The sequence below is a fragment of the Terrapene carolina genome, unplaced genomic scaffold (assembly GCF_002925995.2).
Source record: "Terrapene carolina triunguis isolate 2854851 unplaced genomic scaffold, T_m_triunguis-2.0 Scaffold88, whole genome shotgun sequence".
Taxonomy (NCBI): Eukaryota; Metazoa; Chordata; order Testudines; family Emydidae; genus Terrapene; species Terrapene triunguis.
In genome coordinates this window covers 8,097,580-8,125,242 of record NW_020664439.1, presented here as the reverse complement: position 1 = coordinate 8,125,242, position 27,663 = coordinate 8,097,580, and the positions used below count along the sequence as shown (strand labels likewise).

At 41.6% G+C, this 27,663-nt stretch overlaps 1 protein-coding gene across 7 annotated transcripts in view; it reads left to right on the top strand.

Annotated features, from left to right (window-relative positions):
* Nucleotides 1-19,257, top strand: part of PER2 (period circadian regulator 2) — a 76,537-nt gene extending 57,280 nt beyond the window's left edge. For all 7 annotated transcript variants that reach the window (XM_024221614.1, XM_024221579.1, XM_024221601.1 and 4 more), the window contains 5 exons: nucleotides 1,219-2,075; nucleotides 10,359-10,545; nucleotides 11,928-12,120; nucleotides 13,933-14,083; nucleotides 17,042-19,257. In XM_024221614.1, coding sequence (XP_024077382.1) covers nucleotides 1,219-2,075; nucleotides 10,359-10,545; nucleotides 11,928-12,120; nucleotides 13,933-14,083; nucleotides 17,042-17,191 — 1,538 coding nt within the window. In that variant the 3' untranslated portion in view covers nucleotides 17,192-19,257. The remainder of the gene's footprint in view (nucleotides 1-1,218; nucleotides 2,076-10,358; nucleotides 10,546-11,927; nucleotides 12,121-13,932; nucleotides 14,084-17,041) is intronic.
* The last annotated feature ends 8,406 nt before the right edge of the window (nucleotides 19,258-27,663 follow it).

The following is a 27,663-nucleotide window of genomic DNA, read 5'->3' as shown; positions in this document are numbered from 1 at the left end:
ATAGTTGTATCTTTTGTATTGATAACTGGCATCCGTTACAAATTGAAGATTTATTGCATTTGTATTTAAAGAATCTATAGCGGGGTGGCCAAACTTACTGGCCTTCCGAGCCGCATACAACAATCTTCAGAAGTTCGAAAGCTGGAGCACAGCTGCCGGGAGCCGAGGCTTGGGACTTCAGCCCCACTCCTGCTGAAGCCCCTACCCCACTGCAAGGCAGAGGTCCTGAGCCCCCCCCCCCCCCCCAAATCTGGTAGGCAGAGAATGGGGAGACGGGGGCTTGGATAAATGTACTTATAAGTAATTTTGTGATGGTGATGAATGAAAATGATCATGAAAGATGGTCATATTATGGGGTAGGGAACTAATGTATTAGTTGAACTGATTTTAGATCAGCAGTGTCAAACTCAGTCTGAGAGGGCAGAATTCAATTTTTAATTATGGCTCATGTACCATGTAGCTATTGACATCTACATACTATGCACAATCCACAGCAAGGTGTTTAACACCACTGATAATCAAGAAACTTTCTTCCCTGCCTTCTGGCAAGTGTGCGCCAGAATGGAGATTTTCAAATGTGTGACATTTATGAATTTCTTTCATCTATCAATCCAGTTGACTACTGACACCAGTTTAGTTCGTAACAAAAAGAAAATTTTAGTGTAGTCTTCCACATAAAATAAAGCAACACGCTCTTCTACTTAAAAAAAAAAAAAAAAAAATCACCACATCACTTCTCCTAGTTTTGCTACATCTTTTGTTCTGGGTTTATTCCCTCTTTTGCTAGCTTGAGAGTCTTTAGAGTTTTCTCCCAAATTAAAGGCCTGTGTGGCAGTGATTCTCTAAAACAAAGAGGGCTAGAATTGCCTTTTCTGCAGTTGCTATTTTTATTGGCCAGAGAGAATTCTAGAGGTACTCACCCCTCAAAAACAGAAGTCACTGCATCAAAACTGTTGGCCAAAGGGGCGAAGGACTACATTTGGGCACAAAATGCACTGCTCTTTTCCCCTCCTCTTGATTTTCCTTTCTCTGCAATTGTGCTAATACAGCTGTTCCTGCAAAGTTTCTGTGCCAGAGGCGGAAGAGTGAACCTGACTACTCCCTAGTCAGTTCCATTCGGTTGGAATAGAGCAACAGACACAATTTTCAGCAACTTCTGAGAATGACTTGAAGGGACACTTCACAATTTGATGTAATTATTTCCCCACTCTGTTCCAGGTGCTCGTGGGCAAAGAAATGTTACTTCTGGAGTAGATCAGTCCTGGAGGAAAAGTGGAAAGAACAGGAAATCGAAACCAAAACGAATTAAACCACAGGAATCCTCTGACAGTACAACTTCTGGACCCAATCTCCCTCCTCAATTTCCTCTGCAAGGCCTAAATAGTACAGCTTGGTCACCATCAGATACTTCTCAAGCTAGCCGTTCAGCCATGTCTTTCCCTGCTGTTATGCCTGCATATCCACTTCCGGTTTTTTCAGCAGCAGGAACTGTGCCACCAGGTCCTGAGGCATGCCTTTCTGGTTTCAGTGATTTACCAGATTCTAGAAATAATTGTCCTATGCAGCCATCACAGTTCTCTGCACCTCTTGTAACGCCAGTGGTAGCACTTGTGCTCCCCAACTACATGTACCCTCAAATGAACAATAATTTACCCCAGACACTTTACAATGGCCAGCCTAACTTTTCTGCTAATCCTACTTTCTCTTCACAGGCAGTGTTTTCAGCACTGCCACCATTAGCTGCCCCAAATCCTTTCCCTCAACAGACATTCTTTCCAACACAACCATTCCATTATAATACACCAGCAGAAAGTGAAAAGGCTCCTGCCATGGAATTACGAAATGATCCATCTCGTTCCTCCACGCCGCAGTCTCTTGGTCCTCAAGATCAGGCCTCACCACCTTTGTTTCAGTCAAGGTGCAGTTCTCCTCTACAGCTAAACCTTCTGCAATTAGAAGAAACCCCCAAAAGTGCTGAAAGTGGAGCTGCTGCTGGTTTACATGGAGCTTTAATTGAAGGAGGAGCCACAGGCAAACCCATAACTGATGACAGCAGCAGAAAAGGATCCTCTCCTGTAAGTATTGCATGTAGTTTCCAGAAAAAGATACATCTTTACACTTTGAACATAGCTATTCTTCATAGTTCATGTGCAGAAATACTTCAGAAAAGTTTAAAATTGAGTTTATTGTCCCATCAGTTTTAAAGCTGTACAATTTGCTTTTTTGCTGCAGAGATTCAATGTAATCTCTTTAACCCTACCCTCAAGTTTAGGTTGGAAATTCAGACTTTTCCAGTGAGCTCATTCTAGTGAAATAAATGACTTTAAACTTACTCTTTCCCTGAGGAAAAGAAGGGAAATGAAATTTGTTTTCATACTGAACAAAAATAGCATGTTGTTTTGTTACTACTTTTTTTTTAACTGCTTTAAAAAGTTTATAATATAAAGTTAGTAGAAGAGGTTTGGAAATGTATTATGTATATCGCAAGACCGGTTACATTTTATTCAGTTAATATGAACACACAATATTCTTTTTGAAAAGAGAATTGAACCTGATTCTAAGAAACCATCTTAGCAACTTAATTATTTAAACTGTTTGGTTACAAGGTTTCAGGGGCAAATAAGTGGAAATGTAACTGTGAATTAAGCACACATTTTTGTAATTTTAAAATCCAAAGTACAGTACATTGGCAAATGAAATGAGGAAAATAATTAATATATGTGTATCTACACCATTTTAGCTTTTCCTTTGTCAACTTGGTATAGTAAAATTGTATGGACCATCAGTCAGTTTCCCCTTTACCTCAGGTTCCTTAAATTTCAAGGATCAACTTGTGGGTGTTGATTTTGTTGAATTTAAACTCTGAAAATCTGAGGATCTCTGTTGGAATAATGTTTGCTATACAGGATTTAACAACACTGAGGTAGGCTAATAGTGAGATGATTTGGACCCCTGTTAGCCCCTTAAAAATATATGTTGTGTGCGTGCGTGCGCACGTATGCACGTACCCAAGATATGTATACTGTTACTTGTGTACTTATGAATCATCAATATTATGCAGTTAATTGTAGTAAATGACATAGCAGTGTTAACCTTTATGGAATCCCTAAAAATAGTTATTGGGAATGTGGATTTTCTGATGATGTAGTTGATGCAAAATGCATTGATGCTAATGCATATGCCCTGAAATTTCTATCTCCAAAACGTTAGGACCTTGCCATCACCCAGTGTTTTATTTTCAACACTACGAATCTCTGATGCATTTTACTTTAGCGCTCATTGGGAAATCCCAGTCTATAATGCAAAGGAGTTAACCAATATGTATAACTTTTGCTTTATAGAATTGTTGTCTTACAGTGGCATGTGTGTGTTTAAATTACCTGTGGAGCTATCGCCATTTTCTTGGCATATTAAGCAAGATCCAGATACCTCAGTGTTGGTGCAGAGAGAGCGCACAATGAATGCCATGTGATTTTATAAGTCTTAACTAGTTTAAGCAGACCATGCAATATTTTTCTCTTAAAGGTTAATTAGATTAAAACACTAAAAAAACATAGACTAATCCATATTTAGGGTTGGTCAAAATTTTCTGAATTTAGATCTTTGGATGACTTTTTTTTTTTTTGGTAAAATTCTGTTTTAGACAAGGGGAAAAAATAACTTTTTTTTTTTTTAACACTATTCTACCCACAATGGATCATAAAGCTTATTATTTTAAAGGGGGGGGAGCTTTCAGGTAGTAAGACAAGTAGTCCGGATTCATTTCTAAAGTACAAAGTGTGCTTACTAGATGCTTTTCCTTGTATCAAGTTTTCAACCAATGAGTTAATGTAATAGGTGCACCTATAGAGAATCATGTTTTAGAAACTTGAGAGGAAAAAGTTCATTGTTGACAAATACAGTATATTGAAAGGAATAATTTGTATTACTCATGCTCATCATTGAGTTTGAAAGTAACTAACTACATGGAAAATGACTTAATGTCATTGTGAACAGCTCAATGGAAATTTTTGTTCAATGTGCAGTGGTAGTTAAAAGCAAACAAATGTTAGAATGTATAAAGAATTGGATAGAAAATAATTCTGAAAATATGTCATTCTCTGAGCCAATGGAATGTCCTCATGTGGCATAGTCAAATGATCAATCGTGATCACCCTATTTCAAAGAGAGAGAGCAGAAAGAGAAGGGTCCATGAGATGATAACTATATGGAGAGGGATTGATAAAATTGAGACTGTTTAGAAAAGAGACAAATAAAAAGAGAGATGTCATGAAAAAGGTAAATTGTGTGCTTTCATTTATCCTTTCTCATAATACAAAAAAAGGGGACATTAACAAAAATGAAAGGCAACAAATTAAAACTGACAAAAGGAAATACTTGTTTCATGGTACATGATTAACCTACAGAATTCTCTTACCAGTAAATATCATTGAGGCTGACAGTATAATATGATTTTAAAAAAATCAGATTTATATACATAAGTTTTTTTTAAAATTAGCATAAAAGTTAATATTAATCATATTTTAATACATAATCCGCTAACTCTCAAAAATTGGAAACTTCTTCATTGCGCAGTTTATTCTATAATTGTCTGTAACAGGTTTTCTTGCATCTTTTTCTGAAGCATCTAATGCTGTCCATTTTCAGAGAGACTGTTGGACTAGATAGATCACTGGTCTGAACAATTCATATCTGTAACTTTTCTTAGGACTCTCTCAATCTTGGTCAATTTCTTCATCTGACATTCTTAATTGTGTTATGTTGCATTTCTTAACAAAGAAAAACTCTGAACTTGATTGACTTGAAACAGAGACTGATGTTGTACTAATTACATTTTTGATATCTTGCACTTTTGCAAGATGATAGAGTAGAAAATTCAATTTTCACAAACAAGCTATTTCTGTGTTTAATTTTCATGACTAGCATAAACTTTCTGAAAGTTCTACCTTTCCAGGTGGGAGTGTACCATATGCTATACTTGAGCTAATTTTCTATTTTTAATATATTCAGTCAAAAGCTTGAATCTCCAAGTATCCTTGACCTATGTTGCAGCAAAACCTTTACAGTATAACTGTAAGTCTGCTTTTCAGTTAGAACCTGCTCTGAGATGTAGATGTTGGGATAGAAAGTGTTTTCCTAGTGTCTTACTTAACCACTAACAGTTCATCTTGTTGACGCTTTCACTGTAAACTTTTCTAAACTGTCTGAGCTTCCTAAAATGTTCGGTACATACTTTTTTTCATAAACCTTCAAAACATAATTGTATTATACCTGCTGTGAAATCTTTTACTGAGATAGTTCTTTTCAACGTGAAAGAAAGATAGGTAATACTTTCTATACAGGTCTAACTTTGCTGTTAGAATTAGTCCATACAAATGTCACTTCTAAATCCTTTGCCCAACCTCAATTTTTAGTCACCCCACTAAACTTTGGGCTGGTCTACACACAGGTTCCATACCCAAAGAAACACCAATATAGTTACAATGGCATGTGTCAGTTTGGATCCCACTGTAGATGCACATGTGCCTCATGTCTGCAAGACTGGATTTTTTTGGACTGGCAGTGTCCATAGCTGTACATGTGCCCTGTGCTGCCTCATGCTGCTATATTAGGGCTTAAAAGGTGGCATGGCCTCTGCCCTCCTTTGGTTCCCTTTTACCACCAGTGGCAGTAAGACTTACCCTAGCTGATGTCTGCGCTGGTAGACCTTAGATCAGGGGCGGGCAAACTTTTTTTGGCCTGAGGGCCGCATCGGGTTTCGTAAATTGTATGGAGGACCGGTTAGGGGAGGGAGTAGTGGCCCAGACCCCACCTCCTATCTGCTTCCCTTCCCCCCCCCCCCCCCCCCCCCCCCCCCGTTCCCTGATGGCCCCTCTGGAACCCCTGCCCCATCCACACACCCCTGCTTCCTGTCCCCTGACTGCCCCTGGACCCCTGCCACCCCATCCAACCCCTCCTCTCATTCCTGACTGCCTCCCCCCCCCGACTCCTGCCCCCATTCAATCCCTGTTTCCTCCCCGACCACCATGCACACCCGTGTCCCCTGACCACCACCCCAAACTCCCCTGCCCTTTATCCAAGCCTCCCTTCCCCCTTACCATGCTGCCTGGAACACCGGTAGCTGGCGGTGCTACAGCCGCGCTGCCCGGCTGGAGCCGGGCCACTCTGCCACCACACTGCACTGAGACCGGATCAGGCCGGGCTCTGCAGCTATGCTGCCCCAGGAGCTCACAGCCCCACTGCCCAGAGCATTGTGCCAGCAGCAGAGCGAGTGAGCCAAGGCTGCGGATGAGGGGGAACAGCAGGGGAGGGGCCGGGGGCTAGCCTCCCAGGCCAGAAGCGTAGTTTGCCCACCCCTGCCTTAGATCCAAGCTTCACATAACCCTTGTAAAGTACAAGCCACAATTGAGGACTTGTTCTTTGATGGCTCAGAATTGTTCATTGAAAGGACTGACAGTGTCCTACTCTTTCTGAAAGATCCTATGGTGACTTTATACTTCTGGGGATCTGTGCTCCTCCACCCTTTTGAAAGGCTTCCTGCCCTCAGCTTGCATATCAGCAGAGGCAGCATATACAGTTTTACAATAGACAGAATGCGATGCAAAGGAGCATCTGAAGTACAGTAGGGGACAACAGCTTTCTCAACCTTGACTCTAAACTCTGCTACACTGACACATCCTCAGATCGATGAGGTGTTCAAGAGCAGCACCAGAACCAGTCCACAGAATATGAGCTTCTTCCCCATCCCTCTTTATGAATCCTTCTCACAGGAAACTATTGGAAACAGAAGTGGCCTCATCTAGGAGCTGTAGAAGAGGTTCCCCAGGAACATGAGAAGAGGCTTCAAACTCCTGGTACTTCTGAAGAAAAAAGGAGGTCTTTATATATAGAGACACACACTCACTCTCACTCTCAGGTTACGCTTGCTTCCATTGCTCCAAGCTCAAGACTGGTTCATGGCTCTCGACTTGCAGGATCCTTCCACATCTCTATCCGTCTGGCCCACTAGAAATACCTAAGGGTCACAGTGGGTTCCAACCATTATCAGTACAGGTTTCTGCCATTTGGACTCTCCATAGCATCAAGAGTGTTCACCAAGTGCCTGGCTGTAGAGATGGCACATCTAAGAAACCAGGAATCCCCATGTAGGCAACTGGCTGATAAGAGGAAGGTCCCAGGAAAAGATTGAAACAGCCCTAGATCATGTTCTTTCCCAGTTTTCCCACTTGGGATTCCTGGTGAACTACAAGAAATTGTCCTTCACAGTTGGTAGAGTTAATAGGAGCTCTAATCAACTCCAGATCAGCAAAGGTATCTGCTGGAGGACAGGTTCTGGTCCCTTTAGTCAATTAGTGCATGACGTGTAGTCAAATTGACAATAGCGCATACATGCCCTAAGCTTTTAGGCCATATTTTTGTATGAGCATATGTGACACCACTTGCCAAACTTAATCTGTGGACTCCACAACACTGTTCGAGGACCACCTACTCCTATCCAAGCATCATATGAGCAGATGAGTGATAGTTTAGCCTCATGTCCTACAGGATCTCAGGCGGTGGCTAGATCCACTGAACATGAGAGAATACTCCTTTCAATTTCTCCCCAGTGATTATGCTAGTTACAGATGTCAGGAACAGATTGGGGCACCCAATTGAACCACCTTCAGATGCAAGACTCATGGTGTCAGAATCATCTGAAGCTCTACATGAATTCATTGGAACTAAGGGCTGTCAGGCTAGCCTCCGTAGCTTTCCTGCCTGTTCTTCAAACTCTGTGGTGCAGACAGATGGCACATTGGCAGAGCACTATATATAGTGGCAGTGCACTATATAAACAAACAAGGATGCCCTCAATCATCCCATCTCTTTTTGAAAGCCATGAAGTTCTGGGAATGGCATCATCAGCATGCGGCAATCTTGGTAGCTCTAAATCTTCCGGGAGTCAGCAATGACCTGGCACACTTTGAGCTGGAACTTAACTAGTCTTGAGTGGACACTGCAGAAATCCATTCTTGACCTGATATTCCACCAGTGTGAGACCCCCTACTGTAGATCTTTGCCACTGTGGACAGTTTCATATATAGGGACTTCTGTTTCAGAGGGGATGTGAACCCAGCCTCCCTTCTAGAAGCCTTTCTTCATTTGGTCTCAAGAACTCCTATGTTTTATCACTGATCCTTTTCCCCCCTCCCTCCCCGATCCACAGGATAATATCCAAGATACGATGGGACAAGTCTACAGTTATGGTAGCCCCTACTGGCTGAAGCAGCTTTAGCTGTAGGATCTCATGTATATGTCCAGCCATCCTCCCAGTATGCCTTTCCATGTGTCCAGACATGCTATCTCAGAACCAGGGTCAAATACTTCACCCAGATCCACAGTTATTACACCTAACTGCCTGGATGTTGATTGGATGAGTAAGACTGACAGACTACTCCTTATAGGTTCAGGAGATTATTTTACAAAGCCAAAAGACCTCCAACAAGAGGACTAATTCCTCAAAGTTGAAAAGATTTTTTTTTTCCCATGGGGGCAGCCCAAAATTCAATACAGGTCCTGATACCAAAGATTCTGGTCATAGTGCTCCTAAAACAGGCAGGATTGGCATTTAGCTCTAGTCTACCTAGCTGCAGCATCAGTGTGATATGCTCGGATAGTCATTTTCGGTCTTCTCTGACTCTACAGTGTCAAGGTTTCTCAAGGGCCTTCTTCATCCCTGCCCTCCAATTAGAGACCCAACTCCCACATGAGACCTTCACATTGTCTTCCTGCAACTTATGGAACCTCCATTCAAACTTCTATCACAGTGATCATTATACCACCTCACCATAAAGACTTTCTCTTATGGCCATCACATCAGCATGGAAAACATCCTTCGACAGGGACACAATGGTGGTGAAATTGCACCTTAAGTTCCTCCCTAAAGTGGTCTCAGTATTCCACCTGAACCAGTCTATGATCTTACTGCTTTTCTTCCTGAAATTGCATTCTTTGCTGGAGAAAAGAAGCTTCATACTTTGGATGTTTTCAGGGCCTGCTTTGTTATCTCAACAGGACACAGCCTTTCAGACTCTCTCCACCCTCCTCTGCATGGTCATATCCAGCGTGTTGAAAGGTCAAGCGTAGAAATATCAATACACACAGTGTATTTCCACTTTCTATCAGTTGGCTAGCAAGCCTTTTCCTCCCGACATTAATGCACACTCCACCAGGGCACAGGCAGCAGCTTCCGGAACATGTCAGTCCTCGAGATCTCTAAGGCAGATGCCTCGAGCAATCCACTAACTTTTGTCAAGCATTATGCACTTGACATGGCTGCCAGGGCAGATGCTAAGTTCAGAGGATAAGTACTTCAGTCTCTGTTTGACTGATATAGACAAGACACTCCCTCACACTATCCAGGTACTGCTGCAGGTAGATACTGCTTGCTGGTCGACTTGAGTGGAGTTCCACACTATCACATACTCAGAACGGTTACTTACCTTACAGTCACAGGCTTTTTGAGATGTAGTCAATGTGGATCCTATGACCTGTCCCCTGTTTCCACTTTTAGCACTCCTCAGCAGTACACGCCTTGAATTGCAAGAGAACTGAAGGAGGGTTGTGGCCACTCTGCCCTTTATGATCTTGTACAGGTGCACAAGGAGGCACAGAGGTGTGTGTCTCCGGTCTTGTGAACAAAGGGCACATGTTTATAGTAGTCTATAGTGGGATCTACACTGTGTACAGCATTGTGAGGAGCCATGATTAGAAAAAATACTGTTACTGTATTATAAAAAAGTATAGTTATTGGTACGATCCCCTAGAGTGCACTAATTATAAACCAATATAAAGATGTTTGTACACATGTAGCTTTTTCCCGTAGGGAACTGTGTGTAGACAAGCCTTATCTTTTTTTCCTCTTATAGCAATGGTGATAGCTGGTTTTTTTTTTTTTAAATTAAGTTACAATAGGGACAATTCCTAGTCTTTCCTGTCCCATAGAACCTAGATGCTGCAGAAGAAGTCAGATGGCTCCAGCACAGTGAAGTACATTAATACTGTCCCTTTGACAAACTATTTCCTTACATTGAAGAGAGATGTTTAAGCTTTAACTTGTGTTGAAAAAGAATATGTAGTTGAAATCTAAATGAGTTATTTGACTAAAAGATTACATGACAAACCTATTAACCCACTTCCTTCTACTTCCTTAATTAATTATCAGTCAGACTACCTGTGTGTTGTGCAGCTGTCCCTTTTCTCTATGAAAAGGTACTGTTACTTAATTTTATGTAAAGAACTGAAGTCTGTCCCATATATTAACATAAATGTTAGTGAATAAATGGTGATGATTTCATTTTCACCTTCCTCTCACCCAGATTGATTCTCCAGTGGAAGCTCAAAATAGCGATTCTCTCTCTATGTCCAGTGATTTACTTGATATTTTACTTCAAGAGGATACATATTCAGGCACTGGCTCAGCTTCATCAGGAAGTGGTGTATCAGCAGCTGCTGAGTCGTTGGGATCTGGATCCAACGGCTGTGGCATGTCAGGGAGCAGAACAGGTAACATTTACTGGTTAAATGTAATCATGCCTTGTGAAACATTAAGAGGGGGATTGTGAGCTATTACAGATATCACTTTGACCTCAAGAGCTTTACAGTAAAATCATACTCTTTTTTTAAATCTAATTTATAATCATAATCTTACGACATTTAAAAATTTCATGTAGCTTTATTTGTCTTGGGCTGCTGTAATAGCTTGTTGAAAATGGAGAAACATTGACTTCTGTTTAAATGTTTTTCTTTGGGCTGCATTTGGAACAACTAACATATGCTATCTTAGTTGTAGAGAGGCTGTGAGGCCAGGTAGGAAGATATTTGAGGTAATTGTGACAGATCAATAGATGAGGTTTTTTTCTTCATTTTCTTAAAAGAACTAATTTAAACTGTTTCTTTAGCTGCAGATCTTAGAATAATAATAAAAAAAAGCTTCTGGGTAACATTGTCCTGTGTTCAAATACTGCCTCTAAAGTGTTCAGTCCTATTTTGAATTGGATTTTGACTACAGATAGTGTGATAGGGTTCCTTTCTTAGCTGCAGTCTTTTCTGGGTAATAGCGCATAGGAAGATGAATATGTATTCTATTGACCTTCCCCTCCCTCCCCCCCATTCCAAACTTTCTATTCCATGTTTGGCAGCAACAGCTATTGTGGGAAACTTCCCTCTGTAGGATGTAGGACCTGGTGGGCAAACTTTTTGGCCCGAGGGCCACATCGGGGTTGCGAAACTGTGTGGCGGGCTGGGTAGGGAAAGCTGTGCCTCCTCAAACAGCCTGGCCCCCGCCCCCTGACTGCCTCCCTCAGAACTCCCGACCCATCCAACCCCCCCCCTGCTCCTTGTCCCCTGACTGCCCTGACCCCTATCCACACCCCCTCCCCCCAAATCCCATGCCTATCCAAGCGCCCCTGCTCCCCATCCCCTGACCGCCCCCCCATCCGACCACCCCCTGCTCCCTGTCCCCTGACTGCCCCCCGGAGCCCTCTGCTCCTTATCCAACCGCCCCCTACCATGTCGCTCAGAGCGGCAGGAGCTTGCGGCTGCGCGACCCAGCCCGGCCGGAGCCAGCCACCACGCCCAGAGCGCTGGCGGTGTGTAGCACTGAGGCTGCAAGGGAGAGGGGACAGCAGGAGAGGAGCCAGGGACTAGCCTTCCCAGCCAGGAGCTCAGGGGCTGGGCAGGCCGTAGTTTGCCCACCTCTGATGTAGGAGGTTAACACAGATGATCTACTCAGAGACTTTTAAGGGGGTTCTCTATTGTACACCTCCATCAGGCATTTTGATTGGCTAAAAGAGTATGCCTGTTATGGAAGAAAGCATAGTTCAAACAATGTACTAAAATGGAACCTTTGACATTTATTATAAAAGCTACTTTTTTTATTTTTAAAGGCAGTAGTGAGACAAGTCATACCAGCAAATATTTTGGAAGCATCGACTCCTCAGAAAATAATCATAATACAAAAAAGAACACTGAAATGGAAAACAGTGAACATTTCATTAAATATGTCCTTCAGGATCCTATCTGGTTACTGATGGCAAATACAGATGACTCTGTTATGATGACTTACCAGATACCATCCCGGTAACTCTAAGTACTTTTATTCCTGTATGAGCTAAGAGGTGCGATTTCACTAAGGATTATCTGACCCTGAATGGACTAAGCAGTTACGTCATTCTGCTTTTCAAGCTTGCTCCCTTTTTAGTGTGCTTTCTATTTACTAGCCTAAAAGATTAGAAAGATGGATGTATTTGATAGCTATAGAAACAAGGATAAGTCCAATTCAGTAGGATTAATATGATCCTAAACTATGGTATTGGCTGAGGATGTTGTACAGTTACTGACTGACAATTGTATACTTACAAATCCTTTTAGTCTGACTAGTGAGACCTCGATCAGTTGGAGTGCATGGATTAGTGAGGTGATTGTAGTATGCAAATCACTGTACTCTTGCTATTTCACTTAAAACCTACACATTCAAATGCTTGCCTCCTGTCTAAATCCTTTCCCCACCCTATAAACACACACATTCCCTGCTCCTCACAAAGCCCCACTCTCTGCACCTTAGGAAGGATAAGGACCCACAAGCAGTGAGTAAACCCTTAATTTAAAACATTTGATTTGGATTTTCCTCCTCTATCTGTCTTTCAGTAATTTATCAAAACTGCAGGTAGGTGTGTGAAAAGCGAAGCTCCTGTGAGGTTGGACTGGGGTGGTGGTTAACTTTAGTGCTCCCTATTAATCTGATATAAATATAGACTTAGTGTATGTCTATACTACAAATGCTACTGTGGTACAGCTGCACCAGTAGTATAGACCTTACTGCAGCAACAGAAGGTGTTTTTCTGTCACTGTAGTAAATCCACTCCCTTAAGAGGCAGTAGCTAGGCTGACGGAACAAGTCTTTGGTCAGCCTGACTGTGTCTATAGTGGGGGTTAGGTCAACCTAACTCATCACACAGAGGATGACATTTTTCACAGCCCTAAGCGTTATAACTAGTTTGAGCTAAGTTTTAGTTGTAGCTCAAGCCTTAGAATTTCTAAGAGTAGCAACAGTTGCAAAAGTATATCGTTTCAAATATTGTTCCAGTGAACAGTGTCTAATAACCAGAGATTTAAACTCACCAGCATAGAGGCTGATATGAAAGACAGTGGAAATGCAACACCTAAGTGAGAAGCCAACCTATTCCTATTCCTGCTGGCAGGAAAGGAGAAGGTACTGGGATTCCTACCAGGGTGCTGTCCTTTGACTCTGCTTTGGGGTTTCATCTTCCATATCAGCAAGTGACTAGTAAATGGTCAAATTTAATTAAACATTCCTGAACCAAATTCCCTACCCCCTCTGACTCCTGGAAAGGAGGAATGTTTTCTGTCTCTCTGTCACTTGTAATTCTAGAGTTGCCTGACTGTGCTGCGTGTTGTAGAGAACAGGTCTCCTTTTTTCTGTTCTAACCCCCATCAGAAAGCCAGACTCTTTGGGGTTCTCCTCTCTAGTTAATACCTCTAGTGCCTGTATCTGCCTTAGCTCAGAGCTTTCTTAAGCAGCAGCAGAGTGCAACTGACAACATTCTTGTCAGTTTCACAGATGCTGCCAGCAGGTTTCTGAAGAGTCACTCTGAAAACAGTCTGTTTTCACTGCTGCACTTCAGGAAAGCAATGAGCTAGCAGCAGAGGCACAGGAGTGGTCTGTCTGCAAACTTGGGAAGATGCTGACACAACCATAACATCTTTCAGACTTACAATTGGTTGTAAATTTAACGTAGATTCATTGGGGGTGAGGGGGGAAGCTTTAAAATGTTAGCTTTCCACAAGATATTTGTATGTGCAAGCCAGATAAAAATTAGACTTTAGGTCCTTAAAACTGTGAAGTTCAATTTCTAAATACATTTATTTTAGAAATGTGGAAATGGTTTTAAAAGAGGACAAACAAAAACTAAAGCAAATGCAGAAATTCCAGCCGAAGTTTACAGAAGAACAAAAAAGAGAGCTTATTGAAGTTCATCCATGGATCCAGAAGACTAGACTTCCAAAAGCAGTTGCTAATTCAGTAAGTTTAAATGGATTACTACTACTCTTTATTATGTAAGTCTTTATTTGCTGTTGAGACTCATTTTTATAGTTGTTACACAGAAAACTTGATCATCTACATTGAGAGACAGGTTTAATTCCAAATTTTAGTGCAAGAATCTGGAGTTTGTTTAACTTACAATAATTACAGATCGTTACACTAAACATGGTAGGGCTCAGCGCTGTTCTTCTAGCCTGCAACACACTTCTTCTCACGCTACAGGGAATGACAGTCCAGAACATGTTTGCAGGGTTGTTGCAGCTTTGTTGGTCCCAGGATAATAAAGAGACATGGTGGGTGAAGTAATATCTCTTATTGGACCAACTTCTGTTGGTGAAAGAGAAGCTTTTGAGGCTCAAAAGCTTGTCTCTTCCACTGACAGAAGTTGGTCCAATAAAAGATAATCCAGGTCATGACAGACAACACAACAGCAATGTTTTACGTCAGACAGCAATCCATCCCCTTTTTTGCCAAGAAGTTGTTTGTCTCTGGAACTGATGCATTTACCACCACGTTATCCGAGCCAGCCTACGCTTGGCAAGCTTGCAGAAGTTTTTAGTGGTTCCCCTCTGGTGTTATTTGGACTGGTAATCTGCTAGGTCACCCCAATCCTTGACTCGGGGAGCCAGCCTTACCCTCCTCTGCTGTGAGAACCCCCACTCCTGGGCTGTTCACGCACAGCCTCTAGCATGTAAGCTGCTCCTTGGATTGTGCTACTGAATGAGACTAGCTAATATCTCCAGTCCCAGACACAATCCTAGGAACCTCTGTCTTGCAGTGTCCAGTTATGCCCACTGGCCACTGCAAGCTTATATGAGTTCATCAGTTTAACAAAGAAATTTATATGCACCAGGCTTATTATCCCAAGGGGAGTCTCTGACACGCTTCAAACCAAACGCACTGCTTCAGGTAGCATAAACAAACAGATTTATTAACTACAAAGATAGATTTTAAGTGATGTATAAGTCAAAGCACAATAAGTCAGATTTGGTCAAATGAAATAAAAGCAAAACGCGTTCGAAACTGATCTTAGTGCCCTAACAAATTTAGATGCTTCTCACCACAGGCTGGCTGGTTGCCCTTCAGCCAGGCTCTCCCTTTGATCAGCACTTCAGTCTCTTGTTGTGGTGGTGTCTGTAGATGTAGGTGGAAGAGAGAGGAAGAGCATGGCAAACGTCTCTCCCTTTTATCATGTTCTTTCTTCCCTCTTGGCTTTGCCCACCCCTTCAGAGTCAGGTGAGCATTACCTCATCGCAGTCCCAAACTGACCAAAGGAAGGGGAGGTGACTCACTCGAGAGTCCAACAGACCCTTTGTTGCTGCCTAGGCCAGTGTGCTTTGTTCCTGAGGGTGGGTTGGGTTTGTCCCATATATGCCCTGATGAGGTGTGAACTGCCCCTCTGCTCTTGGAGAGTTTTTGCCTGGGCCTGTTTTAAGCCACGAGGACAAATTTTCAGCCTCATAACTATATACATGAAATAACAACCTATAACATTACTTTAACAACAATTACTATAACTTCACTATAACAACAATGCTCAGTGCATCATGAACCTTCTGAAGACACCTGACATGACAAACTTTGCATTGGATACCACACAATCATATTATAAGGATGAACATGGGGGGTGCAGGAGGTTCCCTCGAGGCACAGTGTGTCACAGACCACCTCAGCAGATGGTTCGCAAGTGACCACAAATGGACCGTCAAAGATTCTATCATATAGAACGGGTTCTCAAATTGGGGGTCGTGACCCCTCAGGGGGTCGCAAGGTTATTAGGTGGGGGGTCACAAGCTGTCAGCCTCCAGCATTTATAATAGTTTTTAATTTATATGGGGGGATCATACTCACAGGCTTGCTATGTGAAAGGGGTCACCAATACATAAGCTTGAGAACCACTGATATAGAACATTCACATATACAAAATGATTCCTCCTTTGACCTATCTGTATCTACATCAAAGGTTAGGTCAGCTTAACTAATTTTTAACATGCCTACATGCAATGGCAGATTATCCCAAGGGGCCCTTGCCTAGGTGCCCTGGCCAATTAGGGGGGCTCAGGAAAAATGGGCACTTCGTCCCCAGCAGACAAGGGGCAGGGTTGGGGCCAGAGCCTCTCCGGCTGCCTGGAAGAGAGCCTGGCTGGGAAGAAGCGGCAGCCCGCTCCACGGAGAGCAACTCCATCCCACTCCCCGCCCGGGCCTGGCTGCCAGGAAGGGTGGGAGGCAGCCAAATGTGCCGGGGGCGGGGGGACAGGGGAGCCGGACAGCAGGAGAACAGAGAGAGCAGGTAACGTGGCGGGGGGGGGAGAGCATGGGCCCTGGGCTGGGGGCAGGGAGGAGACATGTAGGGAGGTCACGCGTCCTTCCCTTTAGTTGGTGCCCCCTCCCCCAGTATAGGGAGGCACCAGTCGGCCCGGATAGCTCTGGGCAAGTGGGGTGCGAGAAGCCCCAGTGCCCTGAATCCCACCCCCCACAGAAGCACGGGGCAGCAGGGGAAGCCCCAGTGCCCAGTCCCATGCTGCGGTCCAGGGACTGGAGGAGCTCTGGCTCCCTGCCGTGGCCTCGGGGCTGGGGGAGCACTCACTCCCCACTGCAGCCCTAGGGCCCGGGTGGGAGAAGGAGGGGGCAGAGCTTCTCTGGGCTTGGGCCTGCAGTGGTGGTGGTCGGGGGGGGGGCAGAAAAGAGCAAACGGGCTGCAGTGGGGGGTGGAATGGAGTGGGACGGTGGGTGGAACGGGTGGGGGAAAGGAGCAGAACCGGGGCGGGGCTACAGGCGGAAGGTGTGGGGAAAGGGCCGCCCACTTGCTCTGGTCCAGGGCCCCACGAAACCTTAATCCACCTCTGCCTAAGTGCCACAGCTATGTCGACCTAACTTTTAAGAATTGGTTCACTTAATGCTTTATGAGGATATGTCACTATCGTATTTCTTTTGAAGGAGTGTATTTACTGTGAGGTCAACACACGAAGCCGCTTTTATACACCATATGACGAAGAAATCCATGAAATGGAGCTTAATGAAATGATTGAAGCCAGTGAAGAAAACATCTTGACTACCCTGAGTCAAATCAGTGAAGAACAAACCTAATATTTGGCAGTATTTAAAAAAGTAGCTGCTTTAAATTACAGTGATGCATCAGCATGTCTTAAAGGTTTTAAAACTTGTTTCTAGTTAAATGAATCTGGTTTATAAAACAAATGGATTTTTTGTTCTAGAAAAAGGTCATTTGTGAATGAATCTCTTTGAATGGGGCAATCCTTTATATCTCCAGTACACTGTTGGAAACAAAAACCTTTTATTTAAAAAAAATTAGACTCGCACTTAAATGCCTAAAGCTTTTCTATAAATTGTAGAAGCTTTCATGAAAGCCTATAGATCTGGTAATCAGATTAATTAATGCTGCAAAATACATAGTTTAGTTCTGTTTTCTTCAAATATCCACTTAGTAATAATGCAGGGTTAAATTGAATTTACATTTTGGAATCACTGTTAATTACTGAATTAGTCCACTATATTGAAGAAAAATGTTGATACTCTGCAGGTATTTTGATTCACAATTCCTATCCTTTCTCCGATTAGTTGATCCCATATTCTTTGTTCCCTTTCATGTTATTTAAATGCTGGAAATATTTTAATAGCATATTACCAACGTCAGTATCTGGTCATAAAATTTTTAGGTCACAGATTAAAATTGTGAATGTATGGGAGAACATAAAGGAGTGCCATGAACTTTGTAATGTTTTATTTTCATGACCATTGAAACGTTATGAACTATTCATTACACTGAAATATTAGTTCTGAGAATTTATATCTAGTATATGTTCAAAAACTTGAACCACAGAAAAGAACACTGCCTATCTACCACTGCCTGTTTGTTAAAGCTTGGTATAAGTTTGTGCACCCCTCTTTCTAGTTTGTTCCTTCATGAAGTTGGCCACCAGTCTTTCAGTTCTGGCTAAATAAACATTAAACATACATGTGTTCAGAGGGTTAGAGAGTTCTCTCAACTTCAAGATAGTTGTTATACACGGAAAAGGTTTTCAGAACAGTACTCATTTCATTATATCACTGAGTGATCTTTAGCTATGTCAGTAGAATCCTTTGCTGTCAGTAAGTTTACTTGTAGTACCTCTGGAATTGTATGGATCTGGATATTTGTGCATTAGGTGCAGCAGCTGTTCTTTTATACTGCTTGGCAATGAGAAGAGGACAAAAAAGGGTGGATTTGCCAATAAGTACTGAGATAAAGAACACTTACGCTTAGAATACTTCTGGATGGCAGTACTGAGTCTGAAGGGTAACGGGAAAATAAAGAGGTTCAGCTGCAATCAAAACATTAGTTTTAATGTATCTTCACTTAATGTGTTTACAGTTACTACAACTGTATTTCTGGTGTTTTTCATCTTTATAGCTTGAAGGAAGAACTTATGAATCTCATGGTCACTAGTAAGTTGTGATTCTATTTCACTTTAATGTTGTATGAAACACTCACCAGCACGATCTCATACTCCCATTGTTTTTAATAGTGTGAAAGAAGATCAGACTTAAATCTGTGTAAATATTAACTCAAAGGGGAAACCCAATTTAATTTTTCAGTGTTTATAAAGTCCAATGTACTAGATGTTTTGTGCAGAAATTAAGCCGTGCAGATATATCAGCATATTGCGTATATTCCATTATTACATGCAAAAATATATTATTTTAATTGGACCAGAGTGATTGAGAAATAAAGCTTTAAGAGTGCAATCTAAGTGTACAAACAACTTTCAGGGACTTCTCAACCACTTTGTAATTTTTTTTCACCATTAGCATGCTTTTCTGGTTAATTTTTTTTTAACACACATCTTGTAACTTAGTGAAAGGGAGGGAAAAGGTGTATTTAGAGCATTTTGTATATGTGTTTACACAACAACTTACCATTGTGTTTTTTAAAGTGTGTGCATTTACAGGGTAGTATTAAAATATTTTCCTGTAACCTTAAAATTACAAATCTCCACTTTTAGATAGGTTGGGAAAAATTATAACTTATGTTGTAATATGATTTGTGACATAACCTTTTGTCAACAATGTTTTCTGTACACAGTGCAATATATTTTGGTTTTGTCACTTGTGACTAATTTTTATGACTTTTTGCTTTTTAGAAAACTGGTAAATAAAACAGATATATTTTTAGCTGCCTTTTTATTTATTGACCTTTTACAGCTGGGGGTAACTATATGCCAGTTATACCTAACATAAGTAAACTACTTTTTCAAACATGAAGATTATACAAGCTACTAATAGCTTACTATACCAAAGCAGATAAAATTAAATCTTTGCTAATTTCTCAAAATAGTAAACTCCATGTTCAAAACGGAAAATGCAGCGTTTGCTTGCTGAAAATGTGGGTTTAGTGGTTCTGGGATTCTGGACAAAGTGACTGGCAGGGGAAGCACCTCATTTGACTTCAGTATGTTTGAATGTGAATTAATGGGCATTAGCTGTTCAAAAACACCAGAGGGCGATGTTCTCTGGCTTGTTTTTTGTTAAATGTCAACTAGACTACTATCATTACTTCTTCTCTCGCCCTCCTCTAAATCCTTGTAATGAGCAGGTGAGGAAACCAGAATTCCAGTTTCATCCCCTGAAACTCAGTCATGTTTAATCACTATTAGACACCCCTTCCTTTGTGGTGTTAGTAATGCTGTAGAGTATTAAAACCCAACACTTCAAGCTAATTTACTTTCCCTGTGTGTGTGTGTTTTCTATAAGTTTGAACTTTAGCTTAACTCACGAAAATAATAAATTTTGAGTTTGTTTATAATCAGTTTCTAACTACATTTTTGCATTCTTGTGCCCTCGCACAATGCTGCAATGTTTGAGTTGGGAATGTTACTTTTTAAAAAAATTAGTTTCCACTGGAGTGAAAATAGTTCTGTTGGCTTTAGAGTTGATTAAAAGCTTTTTTTTAAAAATAAAACCTAAATTTGGGTCCTACCGCAGGACAACAGATTCAAAACTATTAGGCTCTGGTTTTTAGAATTGTGTATCTATTTTTCACAATTACCACAACTGGATGCCAAATTCTAAGCCTTAATAACAGAGGTGCTACAAAAGGCTAAATGAAAGGGTAGACACATAAGGTTTCTCATAGAATCTTGAAGCAGAGAGTAGTTCCACACTGATCAAAATGCAGTGTGTATTTGTCTACTGTATATGGGAACTCTGAAGTCCTATAGTTCTTCAAAAGAAACCCATTGTATCAGGGAGAATTAATATAGTTTCCAAAAGCCACATAAAGGTAAAAGCCCCCGCCCCCTTTTTTTTTTTTTTAAAGTGCAGATTTTTTTAACTGCTTGAAAGAGTGGGGTTTAGGGGTCAAGTGTGCTGGATTGAGCTCAGTGCTTTCTTTTAAAGTAAATTGAGCTTTCCTTTTAATAAATAAATAAAAATTAATTGTGGAGACCAAAGTTAGCTTATCCAGAGTTAGTGCAGTCCATACAGCAGAAGTGCAGATTCCCCAGATTACTCCATTTAGTCAGGGACTTTCTTAGGTGTGAGGATAAATTGGCTTACTTTGATATCGACCCTGAAACTGACAAACCAGTGTGCCAATCATGGTGATGACTTTTGTATTGAGGTCATTTGTGGACTGAGATTACCGTCTTCTTTGACATAGGTTGCTGAACAGCAGCCAGATTGATGATAACTTTGACCGGTGCTTTGGTTAACAATCACAGGCCTTTTTATCAGATGTATAAAAATGTTCTATAATTAAATAGCGAGAGTAATGATTTGTATTGTGGAAATGTGAAAAGTAAGATACCATATTAAAACAGAGATCCAAGATACATTAAAGCAAGTAAAAAATGTCAGCCAGGAATGAAAATATGAAATTATATTTTACCCAGATATTTTCAAAATCAAAATTTTCCGGATTCAGTAGAGACTGAAATATTTGTACTAGGCTATGGAGCCAAAGAATAGTAACTTGAACACACTGAGCATGTGTGTAAAACTTGTGCTCAATTTCAGTTAATCACTAATCCTTTCCCGTTTTTTCCACTCTACCGCAGGTATGTTTGGTGCCTATTAACTTGTTAATAGTTATTACTGTTACCGGAATGTGGAATAACCATTTATTTTACCCAGAGCTTTATTCTGACAGTGCATACTGCACTGTGCTGCTCCTGCAACCCAACCTTTTCTTTGTGATTGCAAGACAAAACTCAGTGTATCTGAAAAGCAGTAGTTGTGATGTGGACACTGTTGGATTTGGAACATAAATGAAGAAAATATCCTTTAAAACAACTCTGCGCAGAACTATTCGAGACTGGGATTTAGAAAAGGAAAATAGAAAGCAAGGAATCCCGGGTTCTGTTTTGTTTTTTGTTTTTTTGTCTGCCACTGGCACAGTACGACTTCAAACACTTGGCACAGATTGGGCAAAGCGCCAATCTGTTAGATTAATAATGCCAATTTATCTTCCAGGTGTGTTGAGATGGAAAAGTGCCACTTAAGGATCAGACAGCAGGCACTATATATAAAGTTCAAACTATAACTTTCAGAAAAGGCCTTTCTCAATTTGAAATAGTGGTCTCTTATCTACCATGTGTCCTTTTTCTGTCCCTGATCCAGCAGAGAATTTAAGCATGTACTTAGGTGCTTTGCTGAACAGGGACGGATTTAGGTCCCACTGAAGTCTGTGTTAAGTATTTGCAGAATCAGGGCCTAAATTTGCAAACTTACTCCTTTGGAGCCAGAAAATTATTACTGTTCTCTGACCAAAGCACTAACTTGGCAATGTACCTTTACAAATTAAGAGTTTGCAAAATGCCTTAAAATTTTGACCTGTATACAAACCTTTACTAGTATCAAAACATCTACAGAATTGCAAACTCTGCATATATAGGAGTCACTTATTTATAATTAAAATAAATGCACAAATGTACAGTGGAAGAATGAGGAAAATGCACTACATGATGCATAATTTGCAAGTAGGTAGCAAAGGGGAAGAGTACAAATGTTTAAAAAAGCAACAATGCAATCAAATACCAAGATTTCTCAAGAAGCAATATTTTCCTGAATACATAATATGGTTAAACTTAATATACCTTTTCCTTTATATTGGCTACTTTCCAGTATTATCTCTGCTTCTGATGCTATATCTGCAATTTTATATATTCGAGTGTGTTGATTCTTAGAAAAGTTGGTATATGTTGCCCAGAGAGTACATTATCTGGTACTCACAGAACAAAGACCATGGGGAAGATCCAGAAAAAGATGGGGGAAGACACTGAAGGAGGACAAATTTTGGAGTCAGCTTGGAAAACACACTCAATAGGAACGCTTGGAGATAAAACAAAAGCTGCCCACCCTGACTAACAGGTGAAGAATTCTTACAGAAGTGTGGATTGTGTTGTGTGAGAGGTGTATGCATGTCAAAAGAAGTACTTTTGGCATGTTCTCCGACAGCATTAAAGATGAGTGGTTTTCTGTACATTGTAAAACTGTTGGGAATAATTAATCTGCAGATCGGAGCAATATCCAGTTGGACTATTTCTCTCTGTGGCCTGTAGATGTCACTCTCCACACACACTTTTGGATTTGCTGGAGGCTGTTTTGCTGCACCTGAGGCTAGGTCTACACTACCCGCCTGAATCGGCGGGTAGAAATCGACCTCTCGGGGATCGATTTATCGCGTCCCGTCAGGACGCGACAATCGATCCCCGAATCGACGCTCTTACTCCACCAGCGAAGGTGGGAGTAAGAGCCGTCGACAGGAAGCCGCGGAGGTCGATTTTGCCGCCGTCCTCACAGCGGGGTAAGTCGGCTGCGATACGTCGAATTCAGCTACGCTATTCGCGTAGCTGAATTTGCGTATCTTAAATCGACCCTCCCCCCCCCGTAGTGAAGACGTAGCCTATGTTTCACTTGTTCCTCTTTTTCTACTCTTTCTATTGCTTCTTTTTGTTGTATTAAATGATTTAGTACTATTGGATTTGGGGGGGGATAGTTACTTTTCTTTTTTGTGCATTTAGAGCTAGATCCTTGTAGATCCGAGGCCTGGATTTAAAATAAGTAGTTCAAACGAAATATTACTTTAATTGAACATAGAAGAGTTGGTTCAATTCATGTTTCCACATTCCAAATAGAAATTTATTTTGTCTGCCCCACACTTCAGACTACTTCAAAACAGAACAGTTTTAGCCAACAGACAGCTGCTGTGGATTGGAGGACTTTAACTCTGGCTGCTGAATATTAGGAAAATGTTATTCAGTAATACTATTTACCCATTTTCTGTGTGTGCAGTTGCCAAATTAGTCTGTTCTGGGTGAGACAGCTAAATGGGATGGGCTCCACCTGTCAACAGTAGCATTCAGCAGCATGCCACATCATTATACTTAGCTTTCAGAAAATATCCTGTATGCAACAGTGAATCCAGCACTTACCAATGTAGCCTCAGAAATACCTTAGATCTGCTGCTGAAGGAGATAATCGTTGAATAGTTTACCTCTCTCCCTGCTGGGGTTGTGGCACTGGACAGCATTTCCATGTGGAATGCACAAGGTGTATGAGGACAACTTTCCAGTGCCCCTGGCTTTGAATACTGTCTGGTTTTTACTTTAATGGAGTTATTGGAAAAGGCTTAACTTAAACAGTAGTTTGTAAAACTGAGTCATTTTTAGTCACTTGTATTTATCATGGCACCTGTTAAAGGAACTGAAGTGTAGAATGGTCATTCCTGCCACTCACTGAAGGAACAGGACATGATGTGATTGAATACATCCTCCCTATTCACTGTTTGTTTTAAGACTCCAGGTGTAACCAATGGCTTACAAAAGATGAGCGCACTAGTTCCACCTCTATCAATAGTACAGAGCTTTGCAAGCGTTCTACAGTACATGCTGTCCAACATACACCTGTTAGCTGCTAAATAACTCTGAAGGGAGAAGGTTTAACAACTCAAGGCATTCAGAGGGAGCAACTTATGTGGCAAGTCATTAGGATGCTGGTTCCAGTCCAGTGATCTCTTACATTTGAGGAAGAACAAACGTTTCTCTGCTGTATCAGCCTGAGTAAGCAGATGGTGTATCCTTGTTTTTGATGCACTGCATGCAGCAGGCATAACACAAGTCCTGTGAATCACCAAATAGTGTCAAGGATTCAGAAGTGAGACCATTTTTAGGGACCTGCTGCCAGTGAGACCAGACTCTGTCCACCAGAGGGACCTTTAGGCCAGATCTACATTACCACTTGGCATAACTTGCGTCGCTCACGTGTGTGAATAAGCCACCCTCCTGAGCAATGTAAGTTCCACGGACCTAAGTGCCAGTGTGGACAGCATTATGTTGGCGGGAGAGCTACTCCCGCTGACATAGCTACTGCCTCTTGCGGACGTAGATTTTTTTTTTTTTTTTTTGTATATCAATAGGCTCTCTCCTGTCGGCATGAAGCGTCTTCACCAGATGCATAACAGTGGTGCACCTGTGCCGATTAGCGCTTCTAGTATATACTAGCCCAGGGATCGGCAACCTTTGGCACGTGGTCCACCAGGGTAAGCACCCTGGCGGGCTGGGCTGGTTTGTTTACCTGCTGCGTCCGCAGGTTCGGCCGATCGCGGCTCCCACTGGCCGCGGTTCGCCGCTCCAGGCCAGTGGGGATGGCGGGAAGCAAAAGCCGTTCTTCCTCTCCTCTCCCCAGATCCCCTCAAATTTCATTTTGGATTTCAAGTTCTAGCAAACCTGACAAAATTCCTTGAATTACCAAATCTAAATGACTTGTATATTCTACCTTCCCAAAAAATGAATGTTCTCAGCTAAGGTCCTGATCTGGCAGCTGGAGCTCCATAGATAAACCACAGCACCCTGGGAAGCCCTGTTAATTTCAGTAGTGCTCTGTCCATGCACAGGAGCCCACCTATGTGGATTCAGTTGCAGGAGTAGGGGGGACAGCAGTTTTCACACGGATCATTTTTGGTAACTTTTTAAACACAGAGATTGTAAAATATTGAAAAAGTGGCATGAGGGAAAGAGATGTGACTTCAGGAGGCAGCTGCAGCGTGTATGTGGTAGTGGCATTCTGAAGCTGCTGTGTTCTGCCCTTGGCGTGCTGCTATCTGTATTGTATGCTGAAGGCCATATGTCCCAGCTACCCTGCACAGACTTTCTGTTGGCAAGAGGTGGGTGTGCTCAGAGCTGTTTTCCATGCAAAATCCTATCCTTACTGAAACTCCAACTCCACCTCCACTCGACAAGCCAAGTGTAGTTACCTGATTTTTGCTCTCTCCTGGAAGGGTATCTTCTTGGAATTGATTGTTAGAAATCAGTAACCTTTAAAAGCAAGGAGACTACACAGACACTCTAATAAACCTCAGTCATCAAACGCAGGTGGCAGCGTTGGAGAGTTCCTACATTATATAGTGACCACTGCATGCCTTCCTTTCTCTTTTTAACTATACATTTGAAAGGGACTATGCCATCAAAGCCAGTAGGATGAACTCTTTTTTTAATTAGTATTTGAAATCCTATCGATCAATTTCTTCAGTATCGTTTGTAACAAAATTATAGTGCAGTGTAAACTGCATATTGTAACTGTAGTTGAGCATAAAGGCCTGATCCCAAAAACACTTATCTCCAAGCTCAGCTTTAAACATATGTTTTGTCCTATTAATGGGCCTACCTGTTTATTCCTTATAAATATTCCTCCCCTTTGTATATTACTTGTTTTGGGATTATGTGAGAAGCATAAACTTTTAATAATTTGTTTGCAAAACAACAGTGTGGCGTTTTATAAAAAAAAAATTAAGGAAAAGTTTTGCATAAGTTGTTAAAGAATCTGCTTTGTGGATTGTCAACTACTTACCAGAATTAAGGTGTCCACCCCTTCATTTATATTCATTGTTTTGTAGACTTATTCATTTCTATGGCAAAAGCGACACAAAATTGAGTAAATTTGAATACTCTAAGTGGTTTTACAAATTTGACTTTCTCACAGAATTTACTGGTTGAAGTGATATATGGCTGCCTTTGTCACCTAATTTAAGGTTCATAAGACTGTGAACTTTATGATGTTGACTTTTACTCATTAAACTGACAACAGAATCTTTACAGGTAAGAATCTTTTTGAAGGTATTTGACAGCATCAGGGGGTCCAAATGCTCAGGAAGTTGTTGAACAATATCCTGTTTAATTTTATTTTGCTAATCTAATTGTTTTATGCTCCATTGTTCAAATCTACAAGTGTCTGGATAAAAATGTTTGGGTGTGCAAACAAAGCCAGCTAGTCAAGGTAGGGTGTATGGATGTCATTTACGCAAACTATACTCCATTCACTTTTTGCCATGTGAATCTTAGCTTTTGGAAGAACAGCTTATCCACAAGTCTTTCGGTGTCTTGTACTGAGAGAGGGGGCTAAGAAATCGCATGCATTTCGCTGAGTGCAGGATTGGGCCCATAAAGAATACCTTGAGAGACATGACAACTTTTTTCTTTAAAACCTTTTATATCTCCCTCAACGGTGACTGTACAATTCCATGATCAGAGAAAGGAAGGGTGGAATCACTAGTGGTAGATTTTTCCTACTTTGGAAAAGGGAAAAAGTTTTTCCTTTGTGGGCCACTTGGTATATGATGTAAAGTCATATACAAAAAGGTACAAAAAGGCCTGGGCAGCATTTAACAAGAGCAGATGGTGTACTTAGCTGCAAGCCTCCTTTGGTTTCATGAAAGGCTTGATGACGAGTAGAGGGGAGAAAGGCCCTGTCCTGAACCTCTGCCACCTTGAGTGTGTTAGGTTCTGTAAAATTACCCACTCAATTTGCCAACTAGTGTTTTTCCTTTATCTGACAAATTTTCAGTTTTGGAGAAAAATATGGATTGATATAAATGGGATACGTTCCATTGATTTCAAAGAATACTTTAATGAGCTTTATGGAAGTTCCTTTGTAGGGGGTTTTTGTGTGTCTGCCATAAACTGACTCTGAGGGATACATCACAGTAGAAACTCACAGAAGGAAAGTGTGTTTTCTCATGCAAGAAAATAATTTCTTGGAAATGGTGTCATTTTGAGGCAGTGTGGTCCAGTGGACAGGATGCTAGACTGGGACTCGAGACCTGGATTCTGAACTCTGCCATTAGCCAGTTGTGGGACCTTGGGCAAATCCCCTCTATCTCAGTTTCCCCACCTGTCAAATGGGAATAGTGATACTTACCTTCCTTTGTGAAGCATTTTGGGAAATAAGCATGAAGAGCTAGGTGGCATTAGGTGATATATTGCATCTATTTAACCTAAAAGATTCCAGAGTGTTTTATCTGTACCAGGGGTTCTCAACCTTTTTTTTTTCCTGAGCCTCTCCCAACATGCTATAAAAACTCCACGGCCCAGCTGTGCCACAATAACTGGTTTTCTGCATATAAAAGCCGGGGCCGGTGTTAGGGGGTAGCATGCAGGACAGTTGTCTGGGGCTCCATGCCACAGGGGCCCCTACAAAGCTAAGTTGCTCAGGGCCCTGGTCTTCAGACTCGTGCGGTGGGACTTCAGCTTTCTGCCCTGTGCCCAGCGAGTCTAACACTGGCCCTG